Source organism: Centrocercus urophasianus, unplaced genomic scaffold, assembly GCF_019232065.1.
Source record: "Centrocercus urophasianus isolate 14NV4802_14NV808 unplaced genomic scaffold, USGS_Curo_1.0 seq_14, whole genome shotgun sequence".
NCBI classification, from domain to species: domain Eukaryota; kingdom Metazoa; phylum Chordata; class Aves; order Galliformes; family Phasianidae; genus Centrocercus; species Centrocercus urophasianus.
The window spans coordinates 9,118,905-9,142,708 of NW_024884586.1; the positions used below are offsets into that span (position 1 = coordinate 9,118,905).

The window sequence follows — 23,804 nt, forward strand, 5'->3', positions numbered from 1 at the left end:
TGCATGGTTCTGTGGTCTTGGATGGGTTTGAATCTGTGACTCAATTAATGAGTCTTTGAATCAGTTAAAACTCTTCTGCTGTACTTTTAGCGGTTGGCTGCTGGGTGCCTCCCATATCCCCTCTGTGCCCTTACTTTTGACAATCAGTCCTGTAGTCTCAACGAAGATTGGGCTTATTTGAGACCGATTTTTTCTTTGAAATTATGTTGACTTTTGTTAATAGTATGTTAATTCCTCTTCAATCATCATCAGTTAAATTGTTTACCAGAACCATTCTCTTGTCCAGTTTGGCCACCGGGTGAAGGCATCAGTGAATGAGCTGATTAGATTTGTCTTTTTTAAGCCTTGTTTTAATACCCACACTTTCCATGCACTGGAAATTTACCAGCACTCCATATCTTACTGAAATAGAAAGCAATGCAAATGGGGAAGGAAACTGAAAAATGAAACCTGTGGAAAGCTTCTTCCTGTCAGCCTACTGAATTCGATGTGCTTCCTTGGCAGTGTAAAAACAGTTCATATTCTCTTTGTCAGCCAGGCTGATGTTTTCCCCACTTTTTCCTCTGGCAAGAGATGTGGGATTTTGAGATTTCAGTTCTGCATGGGGAAAGAGATGGAGCAGAGAAACACAGAACTCTCGCTGACCTTCTCCGGGTGTTGGAATCACATTGTGCAACAGTATCTCTGTATAGGAGGGTCTGAGCTCTGCTCCCTGCCATGCACAGAAGGGTAGAGGTGTGAGCCATGACTGGGGTCCTGCCTGGAAACACCCTCAGATCAAACCTCACAGGTTGTTGCTGCTTTTGAAGCTCCTCTTTTGACAAGACAGTATTAAATTTATTTTGTCAGGATAAAAGAATTATATCTGAGAGCACAGGAAACCTTGACAACCTGGCACTTGCTGAATGCGAATTCTGTTCCTCTGCTTTTTTTTTAATCCCCTCTCTTAAAGGCTGCCAGAGGAAACGGGTCTTTTGCTCTGTGCAGGTTACAAAGGGCAGTTGTTATGCAGCAGAACCGAAAATAAAAGCGGGTGATTCTGCAGTCCTATTGAAACTCAGATTAAAGCAGGGCAGCGTTAACCTCTTCCTTGCCAGGGGACAACACTGTCCAACCAGCCCATTTAGGGAATGGCAAGGTGCGATAACAAGCATAACCGTTCCCTTCTATCCACAAGGAGCTCAGCTCAGCTTTTGTCTCATTGTGTACAGCCAAGTGAAACCCACTATGCCTTTGCAAATCTGGTGGAGTGGGAACCCAAAGAAAGTCCTACAGCATCAGATGTTTGGATCTTCTCTGCCCAGCTCTGCAGCCCCTTATGGGGAACACTGGTAGGACCTGTGCTTCCTGAAATTGAAAGCTTGGAGACCTGGTGAGAGGCAAGATGGCAAAGGAGAGAAGAACAAGGAGGGTTGTGCCTGGCTTTTCCAGGAAGGCAGAAAATCTTCATCTGCAGTGGCTGGCCTTGCTTCCAGAAGGGAATAGTCCACATCCCTTCATCAGGTGGTGGGATCCCCTTAGTCTCATTGTGAGTGAGTGAGTGAGTGAGTGGCTGTGTACACTTATCCCAGCATGTCTGCACATGGGGAAGTTGGTCTTGGCATGATGCTCAGCCAAAAGAACCCCACAGAGCCAGCTTTCTGTGCAGATCTTCACCTCCATGTATTTTGCTGAATTTCCAGGCTGAAAAGAGTGCAAGCTTCTCCCCTTTTCATCTTCATCCATCTCATTAGCATAGCATCTGATATTTTACTGACCTCTGGTTGGCATCTTCTTACTTTGGGTAACAAAGTGATAACAAGCTCCTCTCATTTTCAGACACATGCGCACCTCAGACATGTCTGGGCATTTTATCACAACTCCATTTCATTGTCATTTCTGTATACACGGTGTGCTTGTTAGCCTTTGCTTGTTAGCCTTGTGCTCTACTATCCTTTCCTCAGCAATGTGATGTCAATGACCATTATCAAGAGCCTCACAGGTCTGGCTGGCTGCTGCTCTCCTCCTCACATCTGTTATTTTCCAAAGCTTGCTGAAATGGTCTCAGTGGATCTTTTTGGTAAAAGGAGTCAGGTCTGTGGGCCCCACAGAGTATTTATCTATCCCCTGAAGACCATGGACCCACTGCTATCACACCCAGACTGACCCTGAAGTACGCAAGTCCCCTTGCTCTTTGCATACCGGCTGATCTGCAACCCTGGCTGCGTGTGTGTGAGGCTGGAACTGGTTCTGAAGGAATCCAGAGCCTGATTCTCGCTTCTGAGTCCTTGATATAAATCTAAAATCCTTGGAATAGCACAGAACAGTCTAGCACAGAGATACTGCTATCAGACACCACACTAAAAGCCCACTGTGTCCTTCCTCTGTTTTGCTACCCTTTAACCAGTTTTAAAAAGCAGTTCCCTTTGCCTGTCCTTCTCAGACTCCCTATTTTCAGCTGGCCAGCTGCAGACCCACACCAGGAGGTCTGATCAAGGTATGGGCTCCCCACCCCATTGCGTGTGACTGTGTGTTGGTGCTGCAGCCCTTTCCGCCTCCTCCGTACTCATCAGAGGTGTTGTTCTCAATCTGCAGCAGACGTGAGAAAAACAGAATCCATCTGTTCCAGTACAAAATTGGGCAAAAACAACAGAAAGTGCCGTCGTTCTGTCAGAGCTGGCACTTGGGGAGCTGCTGCTGTGGCCTGGAGGTAGTAAAGCCGGGCAGCTGCGGTCAGGACCCACCTCACAACAACCAGCTTCGTCTTTATTTTGAAGGTAACAGCAGTTTTGTTGACCACCTTTGTTTGTTCTGTAATTTTACCCGTGCCTTAAGGGAGCTCAGCAGGGAGCTGCCTGATGGGAGGGTTGGGTCGGTGGAGGCGCCGCTGCCCCTTATCAGGGCAAGGAGCGGCAGGAGGCTTTGCACATCCCGCTCGTATTGCAGAGCGTGGGTTCAGCCTATGGGCACTGCCGTGTCCAGAGCCGTGCAGCGCAGTGCAGCGCAGGCCCCGCTCCACGTTGTCGTGGCGACGCGGCGGCGGCGGGCGGGGAGAGCCCAGCGGCGGCGGGCGGGGAGGCAGCGCCGCTCTTCCTGCGCTGAGCGCGGCCACAGAGGGCAGAGCTGAGCCGCTCCGAGCCGCGCCGCCGGGAGAGGAGCTCCGCACCCCGCTCCGCACCGGCTTCGGGCCCGGGGGGAGCCCGCCGCTGCCAGCCCGGTAAGTGCGAGCCCTCCTCCGACGAGCCCCGCCGCCGCTCTCTCCGCACGGCGCCCGCCGCTCTCCTACAGCGGCCCCGGGGCCGCGGCTCGCCTCCCGCGCTGCCCCAGCCCGCTACCCCTGCCCGGAGGTGGGCCGGAAGCGCGTGTGGGGCGAGACCCGACTCTGCAGGCATCGCCTCGGGTCCCCCCGGCCGCCTCAGCCTCCCCGCGGCGCCGGGGGCTGCGGCGATCCGCCCCGCGGTCTTCCCGCCCGCGCCTCCCCATCGCGGGGACACGTGTGCGGCGCCCGGAGCGCGGCGGGGCGGCCGCTGTGCCGTAGGAGCCGTTCCCGGGCTGCTCCCTGCCCTTCGCTGCGCCGTAGCGTCCCGTCGCCGGGCTGGGACGGGCGGGTCGGCCTCCGCGCAGCGCTGGGCTCTTTCCTAAGCCGGCTCTCGGAGGTAGGTCAAGGTTATTATCGCGGATGGGAGCGTGGAAATGTGGGTAGCTTCAGGGGTTTCCTCAAGGTCACCCCGGAAAGGGAAGACCCCGAGCATCCTCCCATCCTCTGCACGCTGCAGGGATGCTGGGCTCGTGGGAATTGGATTTTCCAGTGCCCCAGGCCTCTGTGCTGCAGGGAGCACGGTGTGCAGTTCCTGCGCCCTGCCACGCTGTCAGTCCAGCGACATCAGAGCAGGACACCTCCGTCTCTTTGAACTCCTCAAAAATCTCGGCACTCTGGCACAGGCTGAGCTGCTTGCCGACACCTCTGGGCGGTCTCTGCCGTGAAGACTCGACCTGTCACATTGGCTGCTGGGTTGGAAGCTGCAGTGATTCTGATCCGCTGCATGCTGTTGAGGCTCGCCTCCTAAACGTGCTTCTTGGCAGTGGGAAGCAAAAGGCAATCAAACCAGAGTGGCGCTGGGCTGATAGCAGCGCATCGTGTGGGGTTGGCTGGCGGTTGTGCTCTCAGTTGCAGGCTGTGTTTTGCTTTCCAGGCTGCTGTCAGCAAAAGTACAGAGGAGGCCCAAAGAGAGTTATTCTTAGCCCTTCACCAGAAAACAAATGACATAATTTAAGGATGCTTGCCCCTTTTGAATTTCTTCCTTGCAGGATTTTGAATTGTGCAGTACTGCATCTCGTCATTCATGCAGGTGAAGCATTCCATCGCTACTGTGACCTGAAAGGAGGTTGTAGTGAGGTGGGGGTCAGCCTGTTCTCTCAGGTAACAGCGATGGGATGAGAGGGAATGGCCCCAAGTCGCACCAGGTGAGGTTCAGATTGGCTATTAGGAAACATCTCTGAAAGAGCAGTGATGCACTGGCACAGGCTGTCCAAGGAGGTGGTGAAGTCCCTGGAGGTGTTCAGAAAACGTGGAGACTGTTGGGACATAGCTTAGTGGACATGGTGATGATGGTCTGGTTGTTGGACTAGATGATCTTAGCAGTCTTTTCCAACCTTAATGATTCTGTGATTCTTTGGTGCTGAGCCCCTGGGCTTGTTTGTTTACAGCACATTGGTCACAGGTAGTCATGCTGTGTTCTGAGGTCAGCGCTCAGGTTAGGGGTGGACGGCTGTGCTGGGACACCGAGCATGCCTGGATCATAACTTGGAGCATGGCCCTGCTGTGAGGGAACGTTCACGGCCTCGTTTGGCACCTGGCAATCTTGTTAGTGTCTTAGTAAGATGCCAGGGCCCTAGAAGATTGTCCCACTGCCATTTTAAGAAGGGATAGTGTGCAGTATTGCGTTACATGGAAATAGGAGTCACTGTCAGCTTGCTAGGGTCATTTGCTGTCCTTCTCCAGCCACACTTAGGTTAGTAGATGAGATGGGGGAACTACCTACCAGACCTGGCATCATTGGTTAGAGGACTAATTTTACAAATCCCTTAAGAAAAGCTTTTCCATGAGGGATAAAGTCTGATCAGAGTGCACGATGACTGCGTAGTGCTGGGAAAACAGATTATTATCCCTTGATGCGCTGGAGTGACTGATTATCTGCTCCTGCATCTCAGTAAGAAGTGTCAAGGGATGGTGGAGTGCAGCTTTCTCTCTGGGTCTTCCCTGGCAGGAGGTGGCTTTGCTGCTGGGCCAGGGCTGGGAGATGCTGGTTTGGCAAATCTTCTTAAAGTCCTTCACCCCACTGTATGTCTCTTGGAAATGTAATGCTCTTGGAGGGCAATTGCTGAATACGCTGTAATTGCTGAAAGGTGGGGTGTCCTTGGGAAATATTTGGACTGAGGGGCAAAGGAGGGCTGGTTGTGTAGTGAGGGGTGCAGCAGCATTGAATGTTGCTGCAGAGGTGCCTGTGTGTGTGCCTTCAGCACAGCCCTTCCTTCTGTCCCTTGCTCTGCAGGCGCTGATTGCAGGGTGGTTCCTGTGGTTGTTAATGTGAAATGATGGGGTGCAAACACCCAAATAAGCCCCCTGAAAAAACCCTGCCGCTCTGGGTGGTTTGGATTTCTGTCTAGCAGTTTCCTCTTACACATCTGCAAATAGAAAAGCTTGGCATATTTGTTGCCCACACAGAGATTATTTGCTTGGAAAAGGGAAGGGTACCCGGGCAGGAATGCTTGTTCTCGGTGTCAGAGGAAATGTGATGGGATGCTGTTTATTTAATTTGTGAGCTCTTTGTTGACCTTGATTTAATGCAGCCCGTGGTGAGCCACTCGCAGGCATGCAATTTTATGTTTATTTTGTTAAACCTTTCACAATCAGTTCCTGTTCTCATTTCAGTAGTGCTGTTGTAGGTGGGTGGCTGTGCCTTGTCAGCTTCCCCGCGCTGCACTCCCTCCTTTCGCTGATGCTGTGCATGGTGTGTTGGGAGAGCCATCCTGACACAGAGGGCTCTGAGAAGCCTGTGCTGAAGTGAAGCAGCACGCCCAGGTCACCAGCAGCCCTTCTCTTGGCTGTGCTGCAGCTGCTCAGCCCTGGAAGCAGGGGTATGATTGATGGCCATCTTCAAATTAAGTGCTCAGCTTCTTCAGAGCTGGGTTCTGAGTGCTGCAAGTAGTACGGGCAGATCTCCCACATGCATATCGTTTACACAGGGCTCCAATTTCTGGGTGCTCTTTATTTCATCACTGGGTTGCATAGCCCTCCTGCTCTTATTCCACACATGAGAGCAGTCTGCAGCCCATGCTCTTGGCCACGACCCCATGGCAAGGCCGTTTTGTGAAGCCATTGCGCTGCTGTCTTTGTTTTCCTTCTTTTGCCAGGTAGGCTTATTTGTAGCGCCCAAGGTAGGGTGAATCCATAGCTTTGCCTTGTTTCCTGCTCTGTCTTGGAGGAATCATGTGAGAAAGGACAGGAGGAGAAGAATATAGATCCTTGTCGCTGCATTGCCTGGCTCCTTACTCATACCAGAGGATGTGCTGCTTGCACACTGTGGCAGAGGAGATGGGGCAGCTCCCTGCTGTCTGGTAGGTACGGTGGAGCGGAAACAACTTGTCCTAGGCCATGTGCAAACTGGGAATTGGTTTGGTGCCACGTTCAGTGATCTCTTTGAATTATGGCAGTTAGGGATTTATGCAGAAAAAAGAGGGAAGTGTGTTTTGAGATATTTCAGCGCTAACTGTGAATTTGGGTTCTGTTTTCTCCTTTGCCACAGATTCAGGCATAGAGCATGACCATGGATAAGTAGACCAATGTTAATCTCTGACCCTGTACCCTGCAATCTGCCAGGAAGCAGCACTTCCACAATCCTGCCATTCATGTACTTTTGCAGTAGTAGCTGTTGCAGAAGGTACAGTGTGACATAATAAATGGTCTCTTCTGGGTGCTTTGTTTTCCTGTTGTGTTTGTTGCCATTCTTCCTAAGAATAGAGACAGCTTCCTTGTCCACGTTCTGGGTAAGCTCTTCTCTGCTGTGAGGCAACAGGAACACTTGTTGGTTCATCTCATCCCTGGGGAACAGCTGTTGTTTATGAAGGCTATCTTGCAAGGGTGGTAATTTTTCTAAAGGACGTAAAACACACTGTGTTGGCCTGACCCTCTTTCCCTGAACTATGTCCCACTTGCTTTCTTAGCAGCTAAATGTGTGCACGGCGTGGGCAGCTGTTGTCGTTTTGATAACAGTTTTTTTCAGAAATCTTAAAATGAAGATTCAGTGATACCCCGCTCTGATTCTCCAAAACTGCCAGAGGAGATTGCTTGGACACAGAAGTGAGGAGTGCTGCAGAAATGCCAGACGCTATATAAATAACTAAACTCGGCCCCCGGCCCTTCCCGAGAGAGGAACGATCTGCAGAAATACTTCAACAGATGGTCTGGGTTTGGCTTAGGAAGGGGTGGGAAGAGATGCCAGGCCGCTGCTGAACGTCGTGTGGGCACGTGCCCAAGTGTGCTGGGTGTCATGCTGCATGCCAGCCCCATCTGCAGCCCCTCCGTGCTGGGGAGGGCACCTGTGTGCTGCTGGGGTAGGCTCAGTGCTGGTGGTGTGTGCTGCGTGCCTGGTGAGTGTGGGATGCACGAGATGGGCAGTTTCCCATGGTGGCAGCCCCAGCTGACTCCACTCGGGGTTGTGAATTGAAGCCCAGTCAAGAAGCCCCTGTCCTAGGACTGGAATGGAGCATTGTATCTGCTTCATGCATTGCAAAACCACCAGTAGTCTTCCAGAGCAGCATGCCCATTGCTCAGCTCTCTGGCAGAGCAGTTTGGAATGTCTGACATTATTGCCAGCTCCTGCCATGTGCTCTTCAGTGAAGTAGTGTTGGATGGTGGTTGGAGCAGGGCAGTGCCGTGTGTGTCAGGCACCTTGGGGTGGATTTTTTGGACACTTTCTGAAAACAGGTCTTATTCCTAAACAATGCAAGATGAATCCTTTCACTGAGGATGCTGGGTGTGCCTGTTACATGTGAGTATACATCTGGCAGCACTGCACTGTGCACATGGAGCATCCAGGTAAGGAGTTTCGTATCTAGAGAATGACTTCCCAAGTTTAATCTTAAGTCTCTTTTTCTTCCTCTCCCTTGTTTTCCTTTCTCATGTTACCCATCTCCTTCTGTTCCATACTGATGAGCAGGACTGCGTGTGTTCTTCTTTGCCTGTAGCCTCCTAAATGTATTTTCCCCCTGCTGGGAGCTCCTGCCTGCGTGCAGCCTTCTGAAGGCTCTGCTGATTCACAGCTCTCCGGGTGAGGAGGGAGCTGACGGATGGATCACGCTGCAGCCTCCAGAGCTGCCAGGCAGCAGTCGCAGTCCCCTTGGCAATTCCCTTCTTGTCACAGAGCACGTCTCAGTTTCCCCTGTGGAGCTGCTAACCTCTTTAAGGAGCAACGTGACCCATGTGGGGCTGATGACGTGTGGTTAGTAAGGAACCATTTTGCCGCGTTCTGAGGAGCTTTGGCGTAAGCAAGCAGATGAGATGGGAGGAGAAAAATGAGCTTTGTGATGCAGGAGCAAAGCAGGTATGTTCATGACTGGTACAGCAAAGGGATGGCAGCGGCAGTGTCTGCTGAAAGCTATCCTGTAGTGCCGTTCCTGTGGCTGGGAGGCAAGGAGTGTTGCTTAGTGTGACATTTAGCTGGCACTTCTAGTGCATTGGGAGTATTAGTCACATTCTGGCTTCAGCAGTGGGAGGTGATGATAAAAGTTGCCTTCCTCAGAAAAGTCTCTCCCTGCTGTAGCAAACCATTTGGGATGCTGGAAGGATATTCTGTTTACTCTCCATACCTGATCTTTTGTACAAAAGGCACCTTGAATAGGCTTGGCTCAGCTTGAAGCCTGTATGCCAGTCTCTGCTGGGGAAGGAGGAGCTGCCTTGTTGGCAGTGGCCTGCGTTTATGCAGAGCTAGTCACTGAGTAACCACAGCCTCTGCTGGGAATGACGTGGCTTAAGAGTGATGCACTTTCCATGGGATAAAAATCCTCATTATGGTTTCCTTTGTGGAAATATTTGTGTCTTCTCTGCCAGCCCAGAGTCAGGGCTGCATGGAGCCTGAACTAGTGCCTCTTTCTACAGAATGAACCGCACCATGCTGTACTTCTGTAGCCCCACATTTCTCCTCGTGCCTGCTGGGGGATGTTGGTTTTGGGGCGAGCAGCAAGCATCATGTCTGTAAAACATTGGGATTCACATGCCCTCCTGGGCCAGTGCTTTGTGCTGCTTGGTACACGTGGTATGGGGGGAAGTGAGAACAGAGGGGAAAACCTTGCTTTGCGCTATGAGAGTCTCCTAGTGTCCACAGGAGCACGCGCACACGTTGCAAAGGACTCTGTGAGCACGTGTTCTTAGAGATGCAAAGAAATGCAACCTACTTCCTCTGCCCTTCCTCTTCCTCTCCCAGCTTGGCATGCCGGCAAGCAGACACTGAGCTCCGAGGAAGGCTCCTCTCTGGTGATGGCAGAGGTGAGGGTCTGGTTCCTCTGGACTGTGGGCAGGAGCCTTTCTGAGGCTAACCCAGCTTCTCTGGGATTGTGGCCTTCCTGCCACAGCTGGCTGCCCCAGAGCAGTGGGTGTCAGCCTGCAGCTCATGGTGTGCTAGCACTGCAATGAGGGAGGCAGAGAAGGCCAAGCCAGGTGGCCCTTTTGAGAGAGGATCCTGTTTCTGTCTTTGCAGCCAGGGCTTTTTGCATGTTAGCCACGTAGGATACGAGCTGCAGTGCTTGGATGCTGCTCCTCCCAAAGCCTTGTCAAGGCAAGTACCTTCCCCTCTTGTGCAGCTATTATGAAAGAGCCTCCGTTTGCTGCACCCTTCTCTCCCTTTGCCCTCAGGGCACACTGGGCTTGTTTGAATTAATGTAATTAGCACATGCCTTATTAGCTCACTAAGGCACAAAGAACTCATGTATATTTGTAGCCAGGTTAAGCACCCCCTATTAATTTAATAACCGTGTCCTCCTCACTGAATGGCAACAGTTAATCGTTGGCGGTGACTCAGGATCAGGCAGCATTGAGGGAATCTGGGCAAGGTGTTGGTACGTGCGGTTCTCTTTTATTGAATTGTATTTTTATTAATGAGCAGAGCTGTGAAGGGAATTAGCAGCAGGCGCGGTAGTTGGAGGGAAGCTTTTGGTGCAGGTTTGCTAAACAGCCAGCGCTATTTCCTGTGCTGTGTCAGGAAGCACCAATAGAATGAATCAGCATGATGTGACAACAGCACTCAGAGCAGAGGTGTGGGTATCCTGCTTACTCTCCCTCCCCCTTGTTACTTAGCTCATTTGGAGCTTCTCCACCTTGCCACGGGTCAGTAACCTTGGGCTATCAAGGCCTGAACTGTTCACTGTCACCGTGAGCTTGTGCAGGAGCATCACTCAAGTAATCAGGCTGTTACAGCACGATGGGTAAGGAGACCCCATGAAATTGAGCAGAGGTGTGTGTGTGTGCTTGCAGTAATGCTCTCTGCACACACTCTGTTCAACACCTATGCGGCGTAGGGGAAACTTAAACTTGGATTTGTGTTTTGGTTTTCTTTTTCTTTGTCAAAAGAAAAATAATTTGTCTGTTTTCTCCCGTGTAAAGGAAAAACCTTGGGTCTGGCCACCATGGCCAGGTCTACCAGTCTGGGTGAGCTGGCGCCATCCCAAGAGAACTCAATTCAAGGCATCAGACAGGAACAGCTCTGTGGGTGTTTAGGTGCCATGATTTGGCTGGAAATGATGCTTGTTCTTCCCAGCAGGGCTGCTGAAGCCCTGTTTCTTCAGTGGAGAGCAATATGCTGCGAGCCAAGACCCTGGTTTTGTTGCTGATGGAGAATGAATGAGCTCTTTCACACTCAAGGACCTCAGTTCAGCCCTGTATGCCTTGTTCCTATCGAACAAGCTTGGATCCAATCCTTATTTTCCCCAGGGCTCCTTGGTAGCTTTTAGCTACTGCTTTGCACATGGTGATTATTTTAAATTTAGGGGGGGTGAGCCTTTTTTTCTACTTTTTCAATCCTTTGGCAGAGAACCCGAGTGAGGGTTTCACGACATTTCATTTCCCAGCTAGCAGTGAGTCCTTCCAGATCAAAGAGTTGGTCTGTCTGTCGCCATCACACTTTTGTTCTGCCTTTTTTTTTTTAGGACAAGGCCACCACAGAGTAGAGAAAAGGACAGATTTTATACAAATTCTTGCTTGTTTTCCCATCTGTGTCTCCGGTCTTCCACACTCCAGTTTTTCGGTTAATTTGTCCTCTTTCTCCAGCTAATGCTTCATCTCTCTGAAGCTGCAATTCCGTAAAAGTGAGCCTGGAGAGCCGATCCAGGGTAAAGATGGGTTTAAAATCATTTTGAGTCACACCATTTCAGTGTGTGACTACATGATTTCTCAGCAGCGTTTGGAAGGAGGATTGCTGGCAGTAAGCAGACACTTGTGTCATCCACAATGTCCGAGCTGTGAACTTACTTGAATACCAGCACGGTCATGTCTGGACTGCCTTCGTGTCTTTCAGTTAGCTTATGCTTCCAGCTGCAAAGTAACGTGGGCCACTGTAAACTTCATTTCAACAATCATTCTCTCTAGAAGCTTGCACACAGATTGTTCATTGTGTTTGCATATGAGTCAGTTGTTCTCTAGCTATTTCTTACAGATCCCTGTGAATCTGTGCATGGATATGCAGGTCTATGCAGAGCACACCCTGGAGCCTACCACTGCTTTAGAGCAAGATCCCAGGCCTGGATTGCTGCTGCAGTGCTATGGCCTTGTATTACCATGGCACTGAAGATGTTACAATAAGAGATGCGTGGAAAGGGGTTTTGGTCCTCTGGTTTCCGTACTGCTTTGTTACTGTTCCTATAGAAGACATGGAGAGGTAGCACCAAGTTTGCCTTCGTTACTTCCTTATAAGCACTTTTTAATATCTTGCCTCCTGCTGCTCTCAGAGATGGCTGCCAGCTCATTTGCCCTGCTGAAGCCTGCCCTGCCATTCCATCAGCTTGGCAGCCCCAATCCCTTGGACAGCAGGACTTGCTGTGTGAGCACTGGCTGAGTCACTGCTGGTCATGCTGTCCTTGTTCATCCCATCATACAGTTCAGCTGCAAAGCCTCCAGGACAGGGATTGTCCTTGACTAAAGGTTTGCACAGCTTCTACAATACTGAGTCCCAGCTCAGTGCTAGGACCTCTTGGTGTGCTGCAGTACTGCAGCTCAGTGCTGTATCGCAGTAAGCCCTGCTCTAAGCTGAGTGTCAGCTTTCAGTCTCTAGATCTGGGGTGGTTTCCCAAGACATGCAAAGCTTGAAGGGCGTATCTAGCTTTTGTTCCAGGTTGGCTCAGGCCTGCTCCTCAGGTTTGTCTGACTTGAATGCAGATGTCCTGGCACTGTGTGATTGCCTGGCTGCTCTCTTCAGGTCCTTCTGCCTGGTAGGGTGTGCTCTGATAGGTGGTGGAGCTTTGTGCCATGGTAGAGGAGTGATTCTCCCTACCACCTTGCAATGCATCAGGCACCATGCCACCAGGCCTGTCCTCGGTGGAGTGCTGGGGCCAATGAGGCGGGCAGGCAGCCTGGCACCTCCCCACAGGGACTTTGGCCCGATTTCACCTGAGCTGCAGGGTCCTGCTCCAGGCTGCTTCCAAGGTTCAGCGTGGGTGCACAAGGCTGGTTGTGGGCTCCCTCCTGGCTGAGAGGTGAGTGTTTCAGTGTGCAGCTGCAGTGCTGGGGCTTCTGCTTGCCTGTGGGCACTGTGAGACTAAGGGGATGCTCTGCTCCTCTGTGCTGCCAGAGGAGTGTGGATGCCTCACAGTGGGGATACTTCCTGATCCTTGATGGTGATCAGTAGCATTGCTGTCTCCTCTACAAAGTGGGTGCTGGCACAACTTTGCTCCTTTCTCTTACCCTATGAGCCTGTTTCTTGGTTTCTGGCTGGAGCACTGAGTTTGTCTGCTCTCAAGACAAATGGAAATATGTGGAAGGGAGTCCTGTTTTCCCCTTCTGCTGTTTGTTTTCAAGTCAAGGTTGCAGTTTGAATGTTTGCTTTCAGTGACAGCTTCAGCATGTGCTGGCCTTGAGTTCTGTCATCGCTGCCTGACCATCCTGCACAAATGTTAGTGCTGGCACGAAAGTGGGGATGGGAACACGTGTGGCATGGGGAGAGGACAGGGTTTCTTCCTATGGCAACAGTGCCAGCAACGTTGGCTAAAGGTCTTCTGTCAAGGCAGTGGCTGTATGTACTCACATAAATCAGCACTTTTCAGCCTGGCAGAGGGAGAGCAGGACAGGACAGAGAGTGTAGAGTGGTAGGATCCCTTGGGTCACACATCACAGGTTTGGGATAAAACAGAGAGCCTAACACGCTGCCCCACTTCCTCACTTTGCTGTAGCACATAGCACACACTGTGAGGCTGCAGGCATCCCTCCTTGCCTGAGGTTGCCCTGGGATTCCTGTAATTACTATATAATTATGTGGTGTTCTCCAGAGTAAGCACTTTTCCCTTGGGCAATAAGGTGAGGAGAAGCGAAGGTTTGAAGTCCAGCCCTGTGCAGCAGGTCTGAGGCGTTCAGAGTTGGCCAGCCTGGAGGAAACCTTATAGGAAAGCTCACAGGTGAGTGTGGGGTATGTAGTAAGAAAAGAGAGGAGAATGATATCATTTTTCCAGGGCCAGAAGCTGTGAGGATCAGATGTATCCCAAGCTAGGTTTGTGGAGAACTACCCCTAACTTGGCTGTTCCATCACTCTCTGGAGCTGGTTTTTGGAAGCTGGGTGAGGAGAGGAGCTGAATGGAGGGAGGTTCCTGGGCTGCCTACATGAGGCAGTGTGGGCTGTGGTGCTTCTCTGCCGAGCACAGAGGTGCTTCCTTGTGCTGCAGTGTGCATGTCACTCTAAAACTAATTTGCTCGATCATTTTAATAAATGCAGAAGGGATGTCCTGGTGTGCGAGTAATGGGGCATTAATCCATGCCTAGCTGCGTTAACAGCATTCTAGGAAGAAATTAACACCACATAATTCATCGCCTGTGTAGCTCTCACTCTCTTAATTATGGCATGTGCAATTTAGGAACCCCCTTCCACTTGAAGGCTCTCTCTCATGGCTCTGTCCCTGCTGCCACCAGTTTCCCTGTTACTTGTGCTTTGGAGGTTCCCAGTCCTGGAGGTACTATTGTCCTCACAGCCATTGAGCTCAGCTGAGACCTTCCAGGATGAGAGCAAGCCTGGGGTACTGCTGGCTTCCCCTAAGGGCAGTGGTGGGTACAAGCCCTTTTCCCTGACCTTGGAGCCACACGCTTGCTTGTACGCAAGTACACAGAACATAGCAAAATGTTATTTTGCAGCATTTGCAGCAAAGAACATTGTGCTCCTGGAGTGATAAAGCTTAGACCTCCACTACTAATGTATACAAGTATAATGTTGTTTTGGATTTCTTTTAAAAATAGAAGATTTTGAGCATTCTCTTTCCAGTTTCTAACTGCAGCAGTTGTTTTTCTGCTGTGGGAGGAACTGGGCTCTGCTTCTCCCTGCAGTCTTCAATGGGGCACCGTGGGCTTCATCCCATACCCCCTTTTAAAAGCCTCATGGAATTCTGGAGTGCTCAGGTAGATTTTGCAGTTGAGTTTGTTTTGCAAATGGTCATTTGCTGGAGCTCTGTTTAAGCAAACAGAGCTCAAACAAGCTTTCCACCTCAGTGCATTAAAATCCCGTAATGCATTAAAATCCCCTGGCTGTGAGCACTGGGGCCTCTGCTGTGCCAGGTGCTGTACAAACAGTTATCAAATGCTAAATGATCACATCTTCTGGTTGAGTAGCTTTTGTGAGGGCAGAGGATGCAGTAGAGGCTTGTGGCTATACAGCCTGTGTGGGTCTCGGTTCACCAGGGATCGTGGAACCTCTTCCCTCTTCTGAAACCAGGAGAGTTGCTTTTAACCCAGCAGGAACACTGCTGGTGAGATGGATGGACAGTGAAGGCTTTGCAGTCTCTGTGCAGACAGGGGGCTGACACCAAGAGGTTGCACAGAAGGAAGGGATTAGACAGCAAGTAAGAAGCTCATTATCAGCCTTGCTGTCTGCTCTTGGGGTGCCCTTTGCAACATGGACTCCTGGGGAGCACGGCAGCACACAGGAAGTGTGCCTGAGCTTGAAATAAGGTGTCAGGAGCATGCAGTGTGTGTGTTTTGTCAGAGCTGCTGCTTCAAGGAACACAAACATCCTGTTGAGGCTGTAGATGTTATCATGAGAGCTTTCCTGGTACAGGGCTTGTCCATGCTGGGATAACAGGCTGTCAGCAATAGCTGGCCTCTCTGCTTTGTTTTTGTATTTTGGTCTTATTCTGGATAAATTGATAGGGAAATAGATTAAACTAAGCCAAAACAAACTACTCTTTTGGATGTGAGCTGTGTTGAGAGCGAAATTCTATGAAGCTTAGAGATCATATTTGCAGTCAAGGGGCAAATTTCCATTCCTGATGGAAAGGAAAAGGAAATTTCCTCTGCTTTGGTCTCACCACCCAGGTAGCAACTAGAACGGGAGAGGGAGAAGAGTGGCTGAGTGATGCTGAGATGCCTCACGACAAGAATGGCCTCTTGCAATGACATTTGTTTGTCTTGGAGCGCAGACCTGTAGGGGGCTGGGCCTGGAGATGCTGATGGTTTGGAAGGGCAGTGTTGGGTACTGCTGTCCTGGGTGCCTGGCAGAGCTTGTGCATTGGCATCCAGAACAGCGGTACCCAAGGTTGCTCACGTGCTCCTGGAGCATGACAGCTCTGGCAGCTCTTCCTTCCATTTGTGCATCTATATTTGTATATACACAGACATATTTATAAGGCTCCCTCGGGAGCTCAGTCAGCAGCTCAGACTCCTCTATCAGAGGAGACCGGGTGCTCTCTTAAGTCACTTCTTCTTCTGCCTGTCTCACCCTGCAGGCTGCCCAGCAAGAGTGTAAGTGCCCAGTTATCAACTTCATCTCCTTGGTGTCTCTCTCCTTTCCCAGGAAGAAGCTGAACTGGAAAAGGAGTGACTGAAGAAATATTTGAGGAACTGTCTGAAGGAACAAATCCATTTCTTAACAAGATCAAGTTGGAATTAAATGGCTGATAAACAGATCAGGTAACTTTAAAAAAAAAAAAATTAGTTGTGCTTTGAATTTTTCTCTGTAAGTCTTTCCAACTCAATCCCTTCTGCGATACGGCAGGTTGGAGACAATCACCTGAGCTTCTCTTCTGGCCATAAAGAGCTTTCATTCTTTTGCTGCTCCTTTCTTATCTATTTTATATGGTCTTTTCTTATTTTGTGTCTTTGTCATGTTGTTGCAGTCTCTGCTTTGTTCTTTTTTCTCACTTCTATCTGCCCTCTGCTTTTGACCCTACGTGAGTCCATTGCTTTTTGCTTCCTCTTTTAAAGGTCACCTTGACCTGGTGTTTGATAGATTCAAGGGAACAAAGCTGGCTCCTTGGCCAACCAGGAGTCTATTGCTTGTAATTACAAAGTCCATGTAGATGCAAACTTGTGCCCTTCTTCTTTAGCTCTTGAATGCTTGAGTGATTTCAGGAACACGGAGTGCCAACAGTAATTGGTAACTCTTAAGTGCACAGTGGGAACTGAAGAGCATTGGCCCTGGCATATGCAGAGGCTAATTCGAGTCCTCTCTGGAAATGACTTGGGATGTGTTTTCTCAGAAGGCACCACTGTCCTCTTAGCTTCCTAAGATCTATGCCAAATGGATCTGTCCAGTACTACATTTACGTTTAACTTTTTGCTGTTTGTAATGTTGCTTGAGATGAATGACTCCTATGTGCCATTTATTTGTGTGGCCCTTCTCTGACACCTGCCTTTCCAGATTGCCAGCTCAAGACAGGAGGTAAGCAGTTAGCCTGGATCACTGGGTGAATGAAACATGGACCAGAATTTGGCAATGTCTGAATGCTTCTTCTTCTTAGTGTTTGCCATGATCACAATATCTTCCTGCCCTCCTTCCTTCTGCAAGTGAGAGAGTTCTGAGCTGCACTGATAACAAGACAGCATTGCAGAGTGTCTATATGCCCAGATTGGCCTGTCATCAGTTATCCAATTTGGAAAGCACTTGGCATCCTTCTCTCACATTAATGAAAGGCATGCTGAGATTCACCTTTGTGAAGCCTGGCGGGTGCGTGTCCCTGATAGCCTTAGCAGAGCTTAGGGAACAGATGTCTGTGGCCCCTTGAAACCTGGCATTGAAGGAAGGGAAGATGTCTCCTTGAGACCTCCTCCAGCCCTTTCTAAGCCCTCTTGGCAGTGTGAACAGGAGCTGCTAGAAGGACTGGGGAAGAGCATTAGTAAAACTGGAATGTCTTTCTACCCATTTTAGTGTAAAACCTAGCAAGTGGCTTTATTTGTATGCTAGCCTGTGTTGGCCCCATTTCACTAAGCACTGTACTGTGGGCTGTGAGAGGCAGGTACTGTGCAGAATAGGAGAGAGCACTGTGTGTTCTCATCCTGTGAGAACAGAAAGTACCAAGCTAGGACGCGGGGTGGCTTAGTCATGAAGGAAAAGTTTTTGTTTCAGGTGCAGTGCCCAGTTCCGTCTGTTCCTTGGTTTCAGGTTCCTCCCTGTGCCCCGATTCCTTCACCATATCCCACTTAGGTCATTCTTCCCATCTCTGGAACCATGATAATGAAGTGGTCACTAGCCAAGCAAGGAGATCTGTTGAAGCTTGAAGGATACACTGTATACTTCTTCCCTTGCGACACAGGTCTGTCAACCCTTAGCAAAATGAGACTCATACCAAAAGAATAAAATCCACAGTAGCAGTCTGCTGCAAGGTGAGATCAAGGGCATTGCATTTCTGAAATTGTACACGTGTAACTTTATCTAAATGTTTCACCAGAGACCATTGCACTGTCTGTACTAGTTTCCTTCTGCAGTGCTCAGGGGTCCCTCAATACCTGGGTTCAGATGCAGTGGGAGTGTTCAGCAAGGATTTCCCACCTGCAGATAAGGCAAGACGTCTTCTGCAGCCCACAATGCTCCAATTTTTTGGCTTGTCTGGACTCATCAGGCTGTTCCCTGGGGTCTATGCTGAAATCAGTGATTCATGGGCAAGATGCTTGCCATGTGCCTGTGCCTCACTCCCACCTGATGTAAACCCTGAGGTGATTTCACGGTTGGAACAGCTTGTGAGAGGCAAGTGTCTGCCTGCCCTGGGTGTCTCAGAGGCACTTAAAGAAGTGGTGACAGAGCTGAGGCTGCACAACGCATGGCTGGCATTTGCAGCCTGCCAGTGGTGATTCAGAGCTGAACGTGGGGAGGCTGATATGGTCCAGTCTTATAATACAGTGGAACCTCCATCTTGACACACATGTATTGCTCTACCCTCAGCATTCAGTGTAACAGTGGGTTAGGTGAGAAGTACACCATGAGGCGTATTTACTGTCTGAAATTTCCCTGTGTCCTGAGGCATGAGTTTGCAGGCACTGCTATTCCCTCTCTGACTGTGATGCTAGGATCCCTGAGGCAGCAGAGTCTCGAGGTCTTGCAGTCTGGCCCAGCTGTATGCTCATGCTTGGCTGCTGTCTGCCATCACTTTAATATCTAACACATCCTGTGTTCAGGGAACCATGTCCCCTGCTTTATTGGAGAGAGCTGACTCCAACAGGCTTCCTTTGTCTCAGTGTATAGTGGTTTATTGAGCATGTAAGTACTGGGCATTTTGAGTAATTGAATTTGCTGGGAACTCGTGTTTAGCTGCTCTGGTGTTCAATCAGTGCTGCTTCTAGATTCCAGGAATTCCCTCTGGGAACAGAAGGATGAGTGGAAAAAGCCCCACAGTTTTGAAGCACGCTCAGCCAGCAGGTTTTGGTGTCACTGAGAAGTACGAGCTCATGTCTCTGTGCCGCGTGTTGCTCTGCCAGCCCACTGAGCCACGTGGCTGCCAGTGTTCTGCTGGGCTCACGTGTCTTTTCCCCCAGCAGTGGGTCCGGAAATGGCTTTGTGGATCTGTAGCTGGCTGCGCTTCTGCCATGCTCTGTCCCACGTAACAGGAGCAGGTGACATGCCATGAACCTCTCATTAGGTGTGTATCTGATTACAGCACTGGGAACCACTTGCCAGCAAACCTGCTGCCTTGAATGCCAGCCGGCCCTGACCAAAGTCTGTCTGCACAGAGCACTCGATGCAAAGCAGGTCCTTGTCAGCAGTGGTTTGTCCTGGTGCTGTGTGCTGCCTTTCCCTCCTACCCCATATGTACAGCAAGGGCTGAGCTTTGCCTTGCGGCAGAGCTCTCTGCATGCTTGGGGTGGACAGCCTTATCACACAGTGACATGCTAATTGCCTGGTTGCACTGATGCACATTCGTTCTTCTCTCCCTCCCCTGGAGTTATCCCAGGACTAACACATCTTCTTCTTGTCTCCTTACAGTTTACCTGCCAAGCTGATCAATGGAGGGATAGCTGGGCTGATTGGGGTCACCTGTGTATTTCCCATTGACTTGGCAAAAACTCGCCTGCAGAACCAGCAGAATGGCCAGCGGATGTACACCAGCATGTGAGTACACTGCACACGGGCAGCTTGCCACTGGGCTTTCAGCAGGGCATCCTTCTACGTTGTTACTTCTTTCAGGTGAGCTCAGCATTTCCAGGAACTGATTGTCCCCAAGAAAGCCAGGGGACAATCTCAAAGCAAGCTGTGCTAAAACAAGCAAAGTGTCTGTTCTGGCTGCTGAGCCCAGCAGGTGAGATCTGCTGAGGGTGCATCTGTTTGTGTCCCTCTCTTGGGAGCAGTGTGTTCTCTGCTCATCAGCACTGGTCAAAAGGGCAGGGAGGGCTCAGCAGAGAAAGCCTGGTTTGTTTCTCTTCTAAGCCACAACCAAGCACTTGGGAAAATCTCTGGCTCTTTCATTTCCCTCACTGTCATACTGGAGGTAACAACCTCTTCCTTTGCTGCGTGCTTTAAAAAGGGCACAATCACCTATTCCTGCTCTTGAGCACTGCAGTGCAGTCCTTCTGAAACATCACAGGTTGACACACACTGTAGTTTCCCATCAGTCCTTTGTCCAAGAAATTGTGCTGTGAGCGTTAGGAAAGGAAGGCACAAGTGTATCCAGCCCACCTGTGCTTTGCGTGTCTGCTGTGGGAACATGAGCTGTACTTAGCATGAGATGCTTTCTCTTACAATACAGAGACAAGCCTTAGTTTTTTTAAAAAATTCTGTATTGTTGAGGGGCAAAAGAGGGCTGGGACTGAAGGCAATGTGTGTGTCCTGTCCTCCTGCTTCTTTGTTCAGAAGCTGTGCTGCCTGCTTCCTGCTCTTCCACACTGGTTATACTCCACATCCCTGCCCAGGTGAATTTGGAGCACAGGGGGAATAGGATGGATGCACTGTGTTGAGTGTTTCAGTCTCTGGCCCTCCATGCTCTAGCTGCTGATGTGTAATTATGTGTGAACTTGGTTGTAGGCAACAAGCACCAGACTGGTGCCCCCCTTGACAGTTACAGCGCTCTCTGCTCCCTGTGCTGTCAGGATGCAGCCTCATGTCTCGCCTTGCCTCTCGTTCCTTCTGTGTCCGGCACCCTGAGTTGCTGGCTGGTGGCAGGCAGCAGCAACTGAAGAGCCTCAAGCCCACGGCATTGAGAAGAATCAGAATCACAGAATCGCAGAATCATAGGGGTTGGAAGAGACTTCCAGAGGTCATTGAGTCCAACCCCCCTGCCAAAGCAGGTTACCTACAGCAGGTCGCACAAGTAGGTGTGCAGGTAGGTCTTGAATATCTCCAGAGAAGGAGACTCCACCAGCTCCCTGGGCAGCCTGTTCCAGTGCTCCGTCACCCTCACTGTAAAGAAGTTCTTGCGCACATTTGTGCGGAACTTCCTGTGCTGCAGTTTCTGTCTGTTTCCCCTTGTCCTGTCTCCACACACTGCAGAAAAGAGTCTGGCCTCGCCACTCTGCCCCCACACCTTAGATATTTATAGACCTGGATCAGGCTTCCTTTGTCTTCTTTTCTCAAGGCTGAACAGACCCAGTTCACTCAGCCTTTCTTCATAGGAGAGATGCTCCAGGCCCTTCACCATCTTCGTGGCCCTCCGCTGGACTCTTTCCAAGAGATCCCTGTCTTTTTTGTACTGGGGAGCCCAGAACTGGACACAGTACTCCAGATGAGGCTTTACCAGGGCAGAGTAGAGGGGGAGGATCACCTTCCTCGACCTGCTGGCCACACTCTTTTTAATGCACCCCAGAATGCCATTGGCCTTTTTTTGGCCACAAGGGCACACTGCTGGCTCATGGCCAACCTGTCGTCCACCAGGACACTCAGTTCCCTCTCCACAGAGCTCCTCCAACAGGTCACCCAACCTGTACTGAAGCCTGCAATTATTCCTCCCTAGATGCAAGACTCTACACTTGCTTTTGTTAAACCTCATCTGCTTTCTTACTGCCCAGCTCTCCAGCCTGTCCAGGTCTCGCTGAATGGCAGCACAGCGTTCAGGCGTGTCAGCCAATCCTCCCAACTTCATACCATCAGCAAACTTGCTGAGGGTGGCCACTATCCCCTCATCAAGGTCATTGATGAAGATGTTGAACAAGACCGGACCCAGCACCGACCCCTGAGGAACACCGACAGTTAAGGTCTCCATCTGGACTCTGCACCACCACCAACGACCCTCTGCGCTCTGCCAGTCAGCCAGTTCTCAATCCACCTCACTGTCCACTCATCTATCCCACACTTCCTCAGCTTTGTTATAAGGATGTCGTGGGAGACAGTATCAAATGCTTTGCTGAAATCAAGGTAGACTACATCCACTGCTCTCCCCCCATCCACCCAGCCAGTGACAACATCGTAGAAGGCCATCAGGTTGGTCGAGCACAAACTCCCCATGGTGAACCCGTGCTGACTACTCCTGATAACCTCCTTTTCTTCCAGTTGTCTGGAGGTGGCATCCAGCACAAGCTGTTCCATCACCTTTCCAGGGACAGAGGCGAGGCTGACTGGCCTGTAATTACCTGAATCTTCCTTCCTGTCCTTTTTGAAGACCAGAGTGACATTGGCTATCCTCCAGTCTTCAGGCACCTCCCCCATTCTCCAGGACCTCTCAAAGATGACAGAGAGTGGTTCAGCAATCACCTCTGCCAGCTCCCTCAGCATCCCATCGGGTAAGGCAGTCTTCAAGCATGAAGCGACCGCCTCCCTTAGAAAAGCTTGGAGGTTGTCCCTCCACCTCATTCTCAGCCACCTTACCCTCCAGTTTCAGGGCTTCAAACCTATTACATAGAGGCACCTGAGGAACTGAGGTAGGTTGGGATGTGTGCTGCCTGCGTTGCTGAGGTGGGACCTGCTGCCATTCCTCCTCTCTTTTCAAGTTGGCTCTCTTGGTTTGACCACGGCAAGGGAGAGGGAGAGCAGGATGGAGGATTTGTAGGCACCAACCTGGGAGCAAATGGCAGCATGCCATAGCTCTGGAGGGGCTCAGGAGGAGAGAAACTTTTAATCCCCAGCAGCCAACTGCAGATCTGCTCTGTAACCATGGTCGACTGGGAGATGAAACACTGTTAAGGAATCAATGGATTTACCTCGTGTATCTGAGCTGACTCCTTTCAAGACAAAGCCTGAATGTGAATGAGTAGCGTGGAAGACATTGCTCTGACATGTGAAAAGTGAGCTTGAACCAGTGGGAATAAGAGTCTTTTGGGGGCCCAGAGGCCAGCAAGAACAAGGAACTAACAGGGATAACACATCCAGATAACATCAGGCTGTCCAGTGTACTGCCTTGACAAGCAAGGGAATGGAACTGAGAGGATGCTGTTCCAAGCGTGTAGTGTGTCCTCAGCAATACCCTTAAGATAGGTGCATACTGGGAGGGCTTATCTACGCTCCCCAGCTGTAGGGGCTTGTTTTTCAGGAAATACTGCATGCCCTTTGATACCAGATCTCAGAGGTGTCTGCTGAGCCCCCAGGAAGCCAAATAATTCATTTAAAACTCCAGCTTTTTTATTTTAAGACAGCGTGTGTTGCTTCTGAGGGGAGTGTAGGATGGTTTGATTGGAAAAATTATATAAATCTTGCCTGGTGAGAGCCAAAGATGCTTTGAAGCAGGCCTGGAGTATGGAAAGAACTGGGCTTTTGACTGTGTGCCCCATGCAGTTCTGCATAATTTTAGCTGTGGCTCCTGGCACCCTTCTTCAGAGCAGAGGAAATAAGGCAGGCATGGCCTTGGCTTCACTGCTTTTGCAGCAGCACGAGGGGTGGGGAGTGAGGTGCAGGGCTCACAGTGATGCAGCAGGGCTGTATGAGCTTGATGTGGAGGCAGCTCTTCCCACTCCTCTCTGCTCTGGCTTGTTCAGCAGCGCTGATGACTTGGGGAAGATGCCTTGTCTCCAGCATCACATTGGAAGAGCTTGATGAGGATATGGAAGAAGAACAGTGTCCAAAGGGGTGGAGGAGTCATGGCACAGGGGCATAGTAAAGCAGAGAGGCTCACTGCCTTGGCTTGGCTGCACTACAGGTGGGCTGTTTGCAAATGTATTACCCTAAAAACCACCTTGGCCAAAGAAGGCAAAAAGACCTCAAGAGAAGCCTGCATTTCCTTCTCTCCCACCTCAGCACTACTGCAGAGCAGATGTGAAGCTTCCTCTTTATGTTGCCCAGTCTCTCAGAAACATATTCCCGTTTTCAACTACATTTCCCTTATCACTGTTTTAAAGAGCCTTTTCCTCCTTGCATGCACACTTCTCCCTTCCAGCACAGCCACAGCGAGCACCTGCCCCTTCCTAGAGACTTCAGAGCAACCTTCAGCCAGCAGCTGAGTTTGTGCTTCCT

At 50.4% G+C, this 23,804-nt stretch overlaps 1 protein-coding gene across 4 annotated transcripts in view; it reads left to right on the forward strand.

Moving 5' to 3' along the window:
• The first annotated feature begins 3,118 nt into the window (after window positions 1–3,118).
• SLC25A22 (solute carrier family 25 member 22) overlaps window positions 3,119–23,804 on the forward strand; it is a 37,995-nt gene continuing 17,309 nt past the window's right edge. The window contains exons 1-3 of one of the 4 annotated variants that reach the window (XM_042813922.1): window positions 3,119–3,196; window positions 16,014–16,129; window positions 19,416–19,541. In XM_042813922.1, coding sequence (XP_042669856.1) covers window positions 16,110–16,129; window positions 19,416–19,541 — 146 coding nt within the window. In that variant the 5' untranslated portion in view covers window positions 3,119–3,196; window positions 16,014–16,109. Of the gene's footprint in view, window positions 3,197–12,614; window positions 12,721–13,483; window positions 13,636–16,013; window positions 16,130–19,415; window positions 19,542–21,748; window positions 21,843–21,958; window positions 23,491–23,804 lie in introns of those variants that run through there. The other 3 variants (XM_042813921.1, XM_042813923.1, XM_042813924.1) reach the window with 3 other exon arrangements.